Source organism: Sitodiplosis mosellana, unplaced genomic scaffold (assembly GCF_009176505.1).
Source record: "Sitodiplosis mosellana isolate CC-2019 unplaced genomic scaffold, AAFC_SMos_1.0 Smas_scaffold_6150, whole genome shotgun sequence".
Lineage (NCBI taxonomy): Eukaryota > Metazoa > Arthropoda > Insecta > Diptera > Cecidomyiidae > Sitodiplosis > Sitodiplosis mosellana.
In genome coordinates this window covers 3640425-3655028 of record NW_022601391.1, presented here as the reverse complement: position 1 = coordinate 3655028, position 14604 = coordinate 3640425, and the positions used below count along the sequence as shown (strand labels likewise).

Genomic DNA, 14604 nt, shown 5'->3' with positions numbered 1-14604 from the left:
CCCATTCGCTGTGCATAAATCCGGCTTTATACAGAGTTTCATAAGTGTAACACTATAGTGTCATTTCACAATTTCTCCTTTTCTCCTCAAGGCCTCGGTCTAACTAAAAATTATCAAACTCGTTGGAAAACTGTTGTTGCGACTCATTTTGCATGCCTTGGGACAGAGTGAATCAATATTGAAGAGAATCAACAGAGATGTCAAATGGACAATTCGTTTGGAGATCAAAGTTTTCTGACAAGTCCGTTGTTTCTAAATTTTAGATCAAGATAGATAAATTTTGCAGAGAAACTGACTTTCGAGCAAAGGGAACATGTGTGGTCCATGAAAACTTGTCCAAAATCCATCGTTGTTGTATTCGTGACATATTGTATTTTAGAGCCTGTAATTCAACTTAAACACTAATTTGAAAATAAAAGAAATGCAATTTTTTTTTTCAAAAGATTTTATATTTTATCATTTTTTTCTGAGGTTATCATTCTTCGCTTTTCCATTTTTCTTTTTTATTTGTTCATTTAAATTAAATTTGCGTTTTTCACATTATTACATCCTTTCAAGTCTTAAAAGTATATAATTAAATACATGTTTCATTATTTGTTTGGTTGATCGATAAAATCAAATGATAAGGGTCACGTGGATCAGTGTTTCATAAATCATGCAAGCGATTGCAATCATCGTTTATTGTGTTTTTTTTTAAACAAATGATTTCAAAATAAGTTTGTATAAACGAGAATTTGTGTTCATAGCTGTTAAATGGGGATATCACTTCCATGCGACGGTCGTCATCAAACGATAATACTTAACTGCAAAAATTTATATCTACAGGTATTAAATAATCACAAAGTTTATAGTGAATTTTCATCGAAACGTCCACTTAATACCGCATACGGTTTGTGGACTCAAAATGTCTTTGAAAATCGTGTTGTTTGGAACACCGAAAATTTCGTTTGCACCAGTCCACTATTAATACTTACAAATAAGTTTGCAAATATATTACATCTCGATATCTAATGTGGATATTTTCCGTCAAATATTTTAATATCTACATCTCAAGTTTGTCAATGTGTGTGTGTATGTGTGTTTTTCAGTTTGTGTGAATTGTGTGCTGAAGTTCAGAAAAATGGTGTTCATCTTTTGTTTGCTTTTCTCGTACAATTCTTATTACTTCATTTGACTTTGTTTTATTTAATTCCGATGATATTTCATTTCTCGTCAAATACTTACTTTATACTTTATAAAGTGCATTATTGATTATTATATGAGGCTACCCACGGAAAAATGCATCTTGAATTGTTTGTTTTTTTCAGTATTCTTATTCAATGAATTTCATAATATAGCTATTATGGTATTGCATGATTGAACGGTAGTTTGGGCACTGAGATGAAACTCAATGAATGCAGTTTTTCATGTGTTGAAAGAAGCTTCGTGTTTGTGTGATGCACATGAGTGGCCATCAAAGTAGCAATCGGCGATCGTTTTAAAGTGAACGCATAATTTACCACTTTTACCGACTGCAAACGGAAAAATATTGAAATATAGCGTTAAATGTCGAAGAAAAATGCTGGACTTCAAATCACAAACCGGAAGATGGTGGCTCAATTTTGACGGTAGAGTCATCACACATCGAATGCAAAACAAACCATGCCTTATTTAGCGAATTAAGTGTTTTAATGACAAGCCAAACACGATAAAAATAAACAAAATTGAGTGATGAGTATAAAAATGAACAAATTTTGAATGAATTATATACAAAATGGTATAAAACATGTTGCTTTTTTTTTCTTTTTTTCTAAAACCGAGTTTTTAACAAACATTTTGCTTGAATTTTGTCATGAAATGCAGCAGAACAAAAACAAAGTCACACATTTTTCCTGCAACAAATACTGACTTATGTGGATTATATGCCTTTTACATATGTTTTGTTTCATCCCACACGCCAATAGAAGTCAGTGTTTTTTTTTGTTTGAACAAACAAATAGGCAAAACTTTAATTTATAAATAGTGTGGCAGTGAAAACCAATGCGGATAAATAAATCCATACACCAAGATGGATTCTGGAGAATATTTTAACATGATTAGCGATTAAGACAGATTTCATTTTCATAATTATTGTTGTGGCGACTGTAAATGAATATGTTGAGTATGTTGGTGCTTCGCGTGAGATGTAGAATATAATGATACCGTACACATAAATAATCGAAAAATATACATATGTATGGGTTTTCGTGCTTGTTTTTTTTTGTCTTCTTTCTTCGGCAACAAAAGAAATTGCGCTGTAGCATTGTAATCATTTAAAATATTGCATTTTTGTGTGAGCATAAATTAATTCCCACCATGAAGCAACTTCCATTGCATATTTTATTTTGTTCAATTCTTTGAATAAAATTTTTTGTTTCGGTTCAAAATTTATAGTACACATGTTTATATTCATATGGATTCTCATTCTATTAATATCAGATTAAAATCAAAATAATTGTAAAAGTTTTATTTGTTTGCTTTTGTTTTTTTTTTTTCATTCGTGAGTGTGTGTACTTTGATTAGATTGAAGAGGAAAGAAATAAAATATACACATACTATGTAATTAATAATTCATTTTACTGGGATATTTATCTGCATCCATTCACAAAAGCGCTATATTTGATATTCAGTCTTGTACTGAATTTAAATTTTATCATGTACAAAATTCTCATTTCAAGGGCCAAATCTATGTATGATAATGTTTGGTTCACTGTTTAGTGGCTGTTCATTCGAATAGTTGTTCATTTGTTTCATATCATTTTCTTTTTATTTTACATAATATCACAGATTTAATCTTTTTTCTTTTAATATTTCATCCTCTCCCTTTTTTTGTTCATCATCTCTTCCTTGCGATTTTAAATATTTTCCTCTTAATTGTAAGCCTTAACATTTTATATGCATACCTAGTTAGTTGCCGTTAATTTTGAAGCATCTTTACGTGTATTGTTTTCTAAAGTAATAATTTTTGTTTCACTTGATATTGCTGTGCGCCACTTAATGACAATGTTGATGTACTCTTTGTGATTCTTTTTTGTTTCTCTTTCTTTTATGATATACATTGCTATATTGTGCAAATATTCATTTTCGGGTTTCTTTTGTTTTCAATTTGCCTACCAATAGCCATATGACTTCAAGTGATATAATATTTTGTTTGAGCTTGTAATGGCACCGGTTGAATCATTCATTGTTATGACGATTCCAAATGATGACTATTTTTTAAATTTTTTTTTATTTTAAACGCATTCAAAGTGTGAATATAGTCGACTTTTTTTTGATTTCAAAGTAAGAATTACCTAAATCCAGTGGACATCACTTTTGAAATACTTGCTCTTGAAACATAGTATGAAAAGGCTGTTTGAGAAGAGAAAAAAAAACCATACAAATATTGTTCAAAATCTAATATGAACCATTTCATGTTAGAATGATGATTTGGTTGTCGTTGTGAAATTAATGTAAAAAAATACATATTTCTTAATAGCCCTTTCATTCGCATGTATTACATCAAACAATGCAAGAAAAATAACTGTGTGTGTATGTTTTTTTCTCCATAATATTTCAAATGTATGTATGAACGTGTGCTATTTGCCTTTTGTGTTGTTTATTTGCTTCATTTAGCAACATTTGCTTGATCATTTTTTAAGCATTTCACTCTTCAATAAACTTCATACTTATTGCTTTGAACTTATGTGTACGCTTGAATTCAAGAAACGAATAAAAAGAGAATGAATCATCAATAGTGTGGAATAAATGCCGCAGCACCTTTAATCAAGGTTCTACCTCCGCTTGTTGATATTTTTTGTCTTCCATACACTGGAAACATTCCTTCTACGATTGGTATTTTTATAATTTTGCAATATTTGATGAAGACATCAAACGCACAACTACAATCATATGTTTTTTTTCCTTTTGATAAGCGCGCACGCATATTTTTCAAGACTCAATACTTGAATGTCTCAAAATGAATGCAGCAATAATCATTAGTTTTTTTCCTCCTTACTTTTCTGTCGTCCATTTTTTGTTTAATTTATGGATTTTATTTTCATAAAGTTTTTTTTTTCATTCACTCAACATACTAGCACCCATTTTTGAAGACGATGAGCAGTGATTTGTCCATTCTTTTTCACATACGAACACTCGCGTAAATGTGTGAATGAATTTAATTTTTTTTTTCTCTGTTCATACCACTTATTTGTGTTTCATCTTATTTAATGCTAAATTTCGTCTTCATTAAAATGTTGTGTTTTATGTATTATATGAAATTTTTCTCCATTATTCTTTCGTTGAGTTTCCACATCTTCTTTTAATTGCTACTTCTCTGTGAGAGCCTCTGAGATTATGTGTGTGTGTATGTTTTTTTTAGTCAGTCACTTGCTTATAACTATGCTATTATCGTTTATGAGTTATCGCTTAATCATATTCATTTGACTTTTCTCCTTAAAATGCTTAAGCGTACTCAATCTTATCTCTTCTTTCCTTTCTTTTTCATACACTGTTTCACCGTATTTACTTTTCGTGCACGTTCATGTCATTTGGAATGAAATTCTCTTCGTTTTATTCTTAGAATTGTTGAATATATGTTTCGCTTTCCAAACTTATTCATTCTTGTGTATTTTGTGTTTCGTTTTTTTTTTTCATTTCTATCTGTCTCGCTAGCGAGCTGACTAAAACTAAACCATGTACGGTTGTGCACTATTTTTATTTCCAGTTAAGCGCCATTGTTGAGCTCCTATGACGGGTCGGTGAACGGAATTTGTATTTAATGTGGTTTGAGTGTTAACAAATTCGTTGCCAGCATTTGATTCTGGAGCTAGAGTTGAATTATAATCAGATTCAATGCTAAAATATATGTGCTCTGATGGAGGACGCTGCTGTTGATTTTGACTATGTAACGGTTGATGATGCAATTGATCGTCACCTGAATTTGACAATGATATCAATTAACATCTAAACACAAGTGCATCGCGACTTATTTAACTAAAATTGTGTATATATGTAATGAAAAAGGTCAGTTTTTTTTTTTCAATGGAAATTGTTCAGTCAATCGGAATGTAACTTTTGGAATGTCTTTTAGAACATTTCATCTGAACATTTTCCCAATGAGGCTTCGTTTAATTTAATTTACTGGGATGGTAATGGGAAAAATGGAGATGGACTTACCAGAATCAATACAGGTGGCCCGTCGTCCAAGCGGACTCGGTGTTGCCGTTGTCGCTGATGAATAATTTGCTTCGTCATTTTCCTGTTGATAATACGATGGTGGCTGTTGCTGCAGCGGCACTCCGTGCAGGGGATGATGTAAGTGCATCGTTGACTGTGTCTGATGTGGATTTGATGATTGCTGCTGCAGACAAATGTTATCCGAGTTTGATGCTTTCGGTATACGATCAAGTGGATTATGTAGCGTTTGATGATGGTGCAGTGTATAATTGTTGCATCGTTGTTGGATTTCAGCCGGTAATGCGTACCGCAATTTTTCCCAGAAATGCTTATCAGACAATTTTATGCCATTGACAACACGTGACTTCAAATACGGCAGTAGTTCTAAATCACTTTCGGCCTCTAGCAATGCATCGTGCTCTTCTAATAAAACTAATTTTTGGGGCCGTTCTTTTAGCGCTTCATGGACAGCATTTCTTACTTCATATCGACTCCATTCGGTCTGCAGGAAATTACGCGACAATAATATAACGACACGTTTTGATGCACGTGCTGATTCGAGTATTTGCAAATAGGTTGCGTCGTGCGTTAAATCCCGATGTTGCAGACACAAACGTAATTGTGGCGGTCGTATCTCCAATTCGGCAGCTATTTCTCTTGTCACCAACTCATAGTCCTTTTCCGAGTACAAAAATACCGCATCGTACAGCTTTTCATAATCTTCGCCGATGGTTTCACAAATTCGAACGCCGCATTTTGCGAATAACCAAATGCGTAATTGCTCTCGAAATACAATAGCCAATACAAGAATGGTGACAATGATGATTAGGGCGAGGGCCGTCAGAAGTAGTGGAATATGTTCATTAATGCTGATGTCAGGCAACAAAACTGATCGACCCTCATAAAAGCTGCTGCAATCGCTAGATGAATTAAAATCTAGCTCACGCTTTATCGCTCCGTCCATACAGTAAATGTCTTGAGAATCGTCCAAAATAACGGCGTTGTCACTGACAAAAGAGGTGAGTTCCCGTAAAAATAAGCAACGACAACTCCAGGCATTTCGGCCGATTGACAATGATTTCAGGTTTGAAAAGTGGTGTGGCGGTGCGAGCGTTTGAAACATCGTCATTGTTACAAGACGATTACCATCGATACGTAACAACTGTAGCGATTTAAGTGGTGCAAACGTGTCATTTGCCACATAGTCGAGCTGATTGTTCTGTAAGTACAGCTCCTTCAATTGGCTCAAATTATCGAATTCGTGGCCATGCAACGTACGTAATTGATTTTGCTCCAAGTGTATAATTTCGAGTGAATGCAAACCAGCCAATGCACGTTTTTGCAATCGATGCAGCGCACTATTATTCAAATACAATTGCTGCAGATTTTTTCGGCCGATAAATGCATTGTTCTGCAGCTCGTTAATTACGTTGCCATCCAAATAGAGTATTGTTGTATCCATAGGCACTTTTTTCGGCAGTACATTCGCTGGTTGGCCTCCTCCGCCGCAGTCTACTACATTCGCGGTCCAAGTTTGATCGTGATGGCACGTACAGTTTGTTGGACAGATCATTTCACAGTCGCATGCATCGAAATCACAGCAATGACACAGGGCAAAGCACATTGTTTCGTACTTACAAAGGAAATCTTTGGCATCCAATGTGGCAACGGATCGAACCGCGGCACCGCGCTCGTGGGGCATAATGCACTCGACATTCGCCAAATCCATGATTCGGGGATGTTGGCGCGCTGTCAAATTGTTCACAGATTGAAGCCAATCCATCGAACAATCGCATTCGAATGGATTACCGCCCAAATAAAACTCTGGCAGGGGCTTTGTCGACGGTATCGGTGCCAAACGCAGCGTATGCAGATGCATTTTGGTCAATGCATTCGAATACAAATCAACGCGAGTTAAATTCACTTTATCGATGAATGTGTTCGGATATACGTTGCGAATGAGATTGTTATTGATGAATAACAGTTCGATGCTGTTGGGCACGGCCATGGGTCCCACATCGCTCAGACGATTGTGGCTGGCATCAAGTGTTTTCAAGCTGATTTCCTCCTGCAATTTGTAATAGTTTCCTAGCTCCTCTATGTAATTGGCGTGCAGATCCAACCACTTTAAACTTCGTGGAATGAACGCATAATCAAACCAGACTAGATGGTTTTCAGCTAAATTAAGCCAGAGCAACGAGTTGAGCGTGGCAAACACGCCATTGATATCATTTATGAAATTGCGATCCAGACGAAGCGCTTCAATTTCGTTATTTGATTCGAATGACCCGCGCTCAATTAGCAGGATACGATTTTTCGCCAAGTTCAATACGCTCAAGCGTGGCAAATCGGTGAACATCTCCTTGGTGATATTTCCAATGTGGTTGTCAATGAGACGCAGCCCAGTTAGCTGATTGAGGTTGCGGAATGCACCGCTATTAATTTCAGTGATTTGATTTTCGCCCAGATCCAATGTCCGCAGCATGGTTAAATTTTGAATGGCGCTCGGTATTTCTTGCAGTTGATTTGTGCTCAAGTCCAATTCTTTCAGATCCGAGCAATTTTTAAATGCACTCGATTCGATACTACTAATCAAATTATTATTTAACGTTAGTTTGGACAGCACGAAAAGTCCATTGAATAGTTCGTCGTTTATAGTGTGCAGCCGATTTTCCGCCAAATTGAGCGTATGCAAATTATATAACGGCAGGAATGTGTTGTCCTCGATGTGGCCAATTGAATTGTTTCGCAGATCTAGTATTTGCAAAAAATATAAGTCACGAAATGTTTTCGCATCGATGCGTGTGAGCGCATTGTGTGCCAAATTCAATACTATTAACCGTATCAGGCCAGAAAATGTGCCATTGTCAATGTGATGACTGGATAATTGATTGCCGCTCAAATCCAATATCAACAATTGCTCGAGCTTATGAAACAGGCCGCGTGGTATTTCGAACAGTTGGTTGTGCTGTAAATGAATCTCTTGGAAATCACGAGCACCAGCAAACAAACCATTTGGCAGTACGTGTAGCTGATTATAGCTAATATTGAATATGCGTAGCGAAGGTAGTCCGGCCAATGCTTCGCCCGAGATTTCGGTAATGTTGTTGTGTTCCAGGTTCAATTGCTGCAAACGACGTAGTTTTGCAACTGACCAATTTTCGGGTAGCGATGTTAACTCATTTCGGCTCAAGTCGAGTACACGTAAATCGCCCTCGCCACCGGCCACACATGATTTCTGCGAAAATCCCAAATTATCTGTCGATCGAATGCGATTCCGTGTTACATTCAATACTTGCAGTGTTGGCAATTCACAAAATGCACCCTCAGGTATTGTCCGCAAATTGCTATCGATCAAATTCAATACTTCTAGTTCTTTCAGTGCATGTAACGACGTTACATTCAGTTCAAGACTCTTGCTTGGGCCCCATTCAGCATTCCGTGTTCGTATCGTTATTCGTTTCAATCCTTTCAATCCCGTTAGCGTGTCAGTGGGCAAATAATGTAATTTACACGAATCGATAACCAGCTCATTCAAATTGCGTAGCTGAGCGAATGCATTTTTTGGTAATTCGCTCTCATGCAAAAGATGTTCGCTGCACTGAATGGTCAATTTATCAGAGTCTTGCGCTGGCTGCAAGTCCAAGTTTGTTGACTGATCAAGCGCCTTCAGATGACAAGTAATGCTGTTCGTTTTACTACTGTAATCCCATGTACATTGACCGGCTACGGTGCTTCCTATTGCCAATGTCATCCATAGAACGTTTAATGCAATGACGATATTTATATAAATCAATTGTGATGCGGACGAATAAAACGAACAAAAGATTAAATTTTTCTGCATGATGGCAACATTTGATACTTTCGCAAGCGATGAGATGCGATTTTGACTGAATAATAATGATAATAATGCCGATGCAAAATGCAAATTTAAAACGTTCTGCTACCAGGCTCCTTCCGTATGACTTCACGTTTATTTACAGGCAAACAAACTCACTCACTTTTCAAGTGAAGTTGAATTGAACGGTGAAGTTGAGAAAAAGAAAACGAAACGAAACAGAAGAAAATAAGAAAATCCAGGAACGATCCGTTGAGATGTACGACGAACTCGATATGCACGCAAACGAATTTAAAAAAAAAACTGCAGGAAAAACTATACGTCAATATAATAAAATGAGCGCAGCAACGACGAAAAAATTAATATCGAAGCAGGAATAGAGAAAGCGAATAATGAACACTTATTTGCTTGCTTTGCTCTTTTCTGTTGTTGTTGCTGTTGTTGGTTGGATTGCGATGTACTGCTTCTGCTCCATTCAACTGGACTTTGATAATGCCTTAATTGATTTTGTGTATGCTCTTTTAAACTTCGCTCTGATGCTGTACTCTCATATCATTTGATATTTTCTTCTTTATTCGTTTTATTGTGGTTCCAACTCCGTTGATCGGTTTCACAATACGTCGCAGCAGTTGAACGCTTACATATAAATGTAATAATTTAATGCAATGCCGAGTTGGAGTCATTGACTGTTATTGCAGTTCTTGTTTGCCACTTTTTATGCACATTTATGAAATTGTCTATAGCAACAGTTCGTCTGTATTATTCTTGCATGTAACCATCAACGCGCACACAAGAAAGTTATTCGCGTTTCTTTCGCTCTCGGTACGCGATCAACGAACACAGACGCTCACATACACACACATAGAGAGAGAGAGGGAGAGACACACATGCAAGCATATAAAATAAAGACACTCTCTGCTTGTTGTGATACTATTTTTCATTTAATTTAATTACACCGACGTCGAAGATGCGTTTTCTTCAAATTCCTGAGTTAAAAAAAACAAAATGGACAACAGAACCAACTGCTGCAAATCCGCTTCATCATTTTATCACTCCAAGATATAATTCCGTGTTCACAATGACTTGTGTTTCATGCACCGCAGTTGTTGCAACTATAGCAATTTCTTTGTATGACAGTTTTTAATCGTTGAATCAGTTTTTTTTCTTTTCAATTTGATGGTTCACTGTTAAGCATTTTAGGTTGGCGTAAAGTTTTCGATGATTTTTGGTTGTAATTAAACTTGCTAATTGCTTTAACTGGCGAATAGAAATCGAGAGAATATAATTGCACACAGAGATGAATTTCAATTCAATTTCATAATTGTGTTACACAATGTTCCGCCTTTTTTCCTATTTTAAACACATAAATAACTGTTCTTTTGTTCACACATTGCTTGTTTTGTTCATTTTGTATTCACAATCCAGAGTTTTATCGGATGTCAAAACTAATATTTCATGAAAAAATGAAGTCTACGTCGAAGACAAGGCAGTTTTTATGTCCATAGTACTGGTGAAATCATTCAAAATCGGTCACTGCTCAATTTTTGTTAGTAATTTAATTTTTATATAAGAGTCTCTGTCCATAACGCCCAAAGCCCAAATCTCTTCAGTATATGATTTTATCGCGAATGAGACTCGCTATTGAATTGGGATTTTTTGTTTGTTCGTTTCGTATCTTGAAATGAAAATACTTCACTTTCACAATTATGGACTACAATAAAATGTATTTGATTTTTGTTCGGCGTGCAAATTGCTTCAACTTTTAGCACATTAACACTATTCGTTTGTTTGGTTTTCTTTTCACGGTTCCATGGAACGCCATTCATTGAACTAAATGGATGAACGAAAATATATAACGCGGAGCCAGTGCCGTCGGTGTGGTCGATGTTTTATTTTCGCTTCGATTTTTCTGCACCTTGCTTTGTAAACGATAATAATAGCGTTACCGTAATGATGTGGTTTGTGAATATTTGTCACGATTCACATACACATGCATATACACATAAAATTAGAAAAACAAACTTTTTTTTTTTAAATTAACGAAGTGTTCCTAATTTGGGTAATATTTTAAAATTGTGCTAGAATTCTTGTAAATATTTTTTTCTGTCTATTCGTGAACTGAAACGGGGATTTCTGGTAGGTTTTGTGAGCTAATACCACAACATAATTGGGAAATGTGACGGTTAAAATCGATTGTGTTTTCTTTTCTCATTGTTGAATCTATTTTAATTTGTTTTTATCCAAACCCAACATTTCAAAATATGTCATATGCAGAATATTTTATTTCGGAAGCACAGATACACTAAATAAGTTTGTTATTTTTCTGTTTTTTAACTGTATTTTGTCAGTATTTTTCATAAAAAGCCATTTGGATGTTATGTTAAATACATTTCTAGCGACGGTAAATCAACTTTTAAACTCAAAGTTCGATGAATATGATTTCTAGTGAAATTGTAAACTAAATTAATCGGAAACAAAAAAACACTAATTTTGTGTAGTTTAGTTGTTTTCCTTGTTTGAGATTTTCGTTTTTATTTTTCAATCTTTCGTGTGCGTCAGCTAAATAATTTGTATTTAATTTGGTTTTTCTTCGGATTGTGAACCAAATGGACGAACGAATAAATGAAACAAGATTTAGTAGCGCGTTACCCGAGAGCGACAATACACGCACAACACGAACAACTAATACTTTGTGTTTTGTCGCTAAACACAAAAAAAATTGTGTTTCACACGTCTTGCTTTGTCAACGGTCGGACTCAAACTGAATGCAGTCGCAATCGACACGAACACTCTACGGCGGTCGCATTCAATTATTGCTTTTTTTTCTTTCTTTAACGTCAGTTCCATGAACCCCATTCTGTGTTCGAGACACATAGCTATATACTCTCACGTATAACGTGTTGTGCTCTCGCAATGGTATGTGCAGTTTAAATGAAAAGTATAATACAAAACAACGAAATAGAGAGAACCGAAATTCTCCGAAAGCGTGACGGCAACCGATGGCTTTCGTTCTTTTGCTCGGTATTCCCCTTCACTTGCGCAGCCGCTCGTTTCTTTTACTTATGTTCCGTTCATTCTTTTTTCCGCTGAGCTATTCGTAGCTTCAATTCATTCACTTCTTCGGAGACCCTTGTGTCAACCGCACGCATATGCGGACAATGTAAACGAATTGTGAAATAGATTACTCGTTGAATATTTCCCCTGTGAGAGAAACTGCGCTCGGTGATTATGAAACGAAGCACATATTTGTTGGTTTTACTCCATTATATTGCTCCCCACCATTTGCAATTGGTACCGTGTCGCGTTTTACTCTCTTTCCGAGAGATCCATCGCATCGATTTTAACTCAGTGTTTTAGACTTTTTAATCAACAAAATATGCTTTATGCTCTTTTGCTTTGTCATGATTTGCTCATACGTACCCAACGTACCCATTCAATCATCATTATCGCTGAAATTTACTTTCGTTTTATTCAGTTTTATTTTTCAATTCGAATATACAATTTAGGCACAGGCACACGGTGGAACTCATTTCTCATTGCTTCTTTGGTGCAAAAGGTGCGGCGGAATACATACATATGGCCATGATTATTATGCTCACACAATTTTTATTTATATGAAGTAAATATGGAATATCTTCTCGATTGGATAGACCGTAATTCTTCTTATATTCAGTTCGAATTAAATGCCAAGTTCAACAGTTACTGCTGCTGCTGCTGCTGCTGCACATCGAGTTGGAAATTATTTTGTTCATTTTTTAAACGTCAAATACTTTAGGGCTGAGTTAATATTTAGTTTCAATTTTCAAAGTATTTGAACCCTTGTGCAATTTTTTTAACCATAGTAACTAGATTTTGAGACATGTTGAATATATTTTGTACGCATTATAATGGGAATTTCAATCACTAGGTAGTCATAGTCATAATCAATAGATTTGACTGACTTAACCGTCCAATTTGATTAAATTTGTCCAACGTTAATTGAAATCGATTGGAATTCTAATCATAGTACATACAAAAAATTTTCGGATGGACGGACGGACAAGTGGTTTTGTCCGAACTTTCCGAGAGTTTTCCAACCAAAAAATGCACAAATGTCGCCCAAGAAGAATACGCTGCGTATTCTTATCCAATTTTCTTTAGATTTTTTTAATTAAAAAAATTTCGGACGTCCGAGAAATTTCAAAAAGTTGGGGACAGAACCCCAACGTCCGTCCGTCCGAAAAAAAAATTCGGACATTCGGACCGGAAGTCCGAAATTTTTCAAAATTTTTTCGGACGGACGGATGGACAAAATTTTGTCCGTCGACACCTCTAGTTTGGACTTATATGAACCAAAGTAACATGATATAGATGGCGTTTTATATGATTGATTCCACACATTGTGCCTTCGGGCATTCATGGCGAATTCAAATATTAAAATAATGTCATCTGAATTCTGAACCCTTGTGTAGTGCTCTTGTGGAATGTGGAAATAAATTTTTGAAAAATGTTCCCAAATTTTTCCGTGTTTATCTTTATTTTCAACTTAACTTGAAATAATTACACAATAATATTGGGTGTACAAATGAGTCTTTGCCGTTTGTCAAAAGATGGCACCAGCAGTAAATGCTGGGCAAAAGTCACATGTCAGAAACGTCATATCGGAAGCTAGACATTTGTCAACAACTCCTCATCATTACATGACAGATATGGTGCATTGTGCGGAGGTAAAATCATATCGAAATGTTAGATTTGATCGTGCCCAACAATAACTAATCGTTATATACCAATTTTGGAGAGCAAAATCGAAAAATTTGCATTATGCCCCAGAAATTGGTTTTCCGAGGCAACATTTTTGAGCGACTTTTCACCGAAAATGTCAAAAATTTCTAAGAAGCAGTTGAATTCGAATACCCGCCATGCTCCCGCTGTATTCTTCAGACATTGCGCCTTCTGACTACCACTTGTTTCAGACGATTCAAAATCACCTAAGTGGAGAACGGTTCGATTTTTTTCAAAAACTCGAAAAATGGGTCGATTCATAAATTGCCCCGAAAAATGGGGGGAATTTCGACTTTGTTTTTCGTATACTGCCAGAAAGATGGGACAAAGTAGTGGCTAGCGGTTCAGTTAGTGTTCATCGTAATCTGTTCTTAAAAATCAATGGGACCATTTTTCATTAGATTTTATGTTGGGATATTTCAATCATCATGCAGACATTTGAGTGTTCATTTGGCGATGAATTTGCAGAAACTATTGGTTGCCATGCAATTGAATTGAGGAATGCAGTAACGTACCGCATCCTTGAATAGTTTTGTCATTTTTCATGAATTTCATAAAATTATTCTAGGTGTCTCAGAATCTAGAACATTTCAACCTTGCACAGAAAACATAATTTCCCCTAGTTTCCCAAGCGCAACTCCACACTTTCTAAATGTGACACCGTAGTAAGTGTGGGCATACGTTTTGCGAATAAGCGACAAAGAGAATGGAAACAAGTGCGCGTGTGGTAGTGAGTAGCCTGATGCGATGCTTCCCAATGTAGCGACTAATACACGCGCACTTGTTTCCATTCTCTTTGTCGCTTATTCGCAAAACGTATGCCCACACTT

General features: G+C 35.9%; 1 protein-coding gene across 1 annotated transcript; it reads right to left on the bottom strand.

The window, feature by feature from the left end:
* Positions 1 to 493: 493 nt before the first annotated feature.
* On the bottom strand, positions 494 to 11777 carry LOC129574189 (toll-like receptor 7). Its single transcript, XM_055455784.1, has 2 exons — positions 5176 to 11777; positions 494 to 4933 (listed from the first exon to the last, which is right to left on the bottom strand). Exons 1-2 carry the CDS (start codon positions 9017 to 9019, stop codon positions 4686 to 4688), a joined length of 4092 nt encoding a protein of 1363 aa, XP_055311759.1. The 5' UTR covers positions 9020 to 11777; the 3' UTR covers positions 494 to 4685.
* Between the last annotated feature and the right edge of the window lie 2827 nt (positions 11778 to 14604).

Excerpts from the sequence above, each read along its gene's own strand:
- LOC129574189 (XM_055455784.1), bottom strand. The coding sequence starts at position 9,019 with ATGCAGAAAAATTTAATCTTTTGTTCGTTTTATTCGTCCGCATCACAA. Across the intron at positions 4,934-5,175 it reads GGCCACCTGTATTGATTCTG|GTGACGATCAATTGCATCAT; the intron begins GTAAGTCCATCT and ends TGTCAAATTCAG.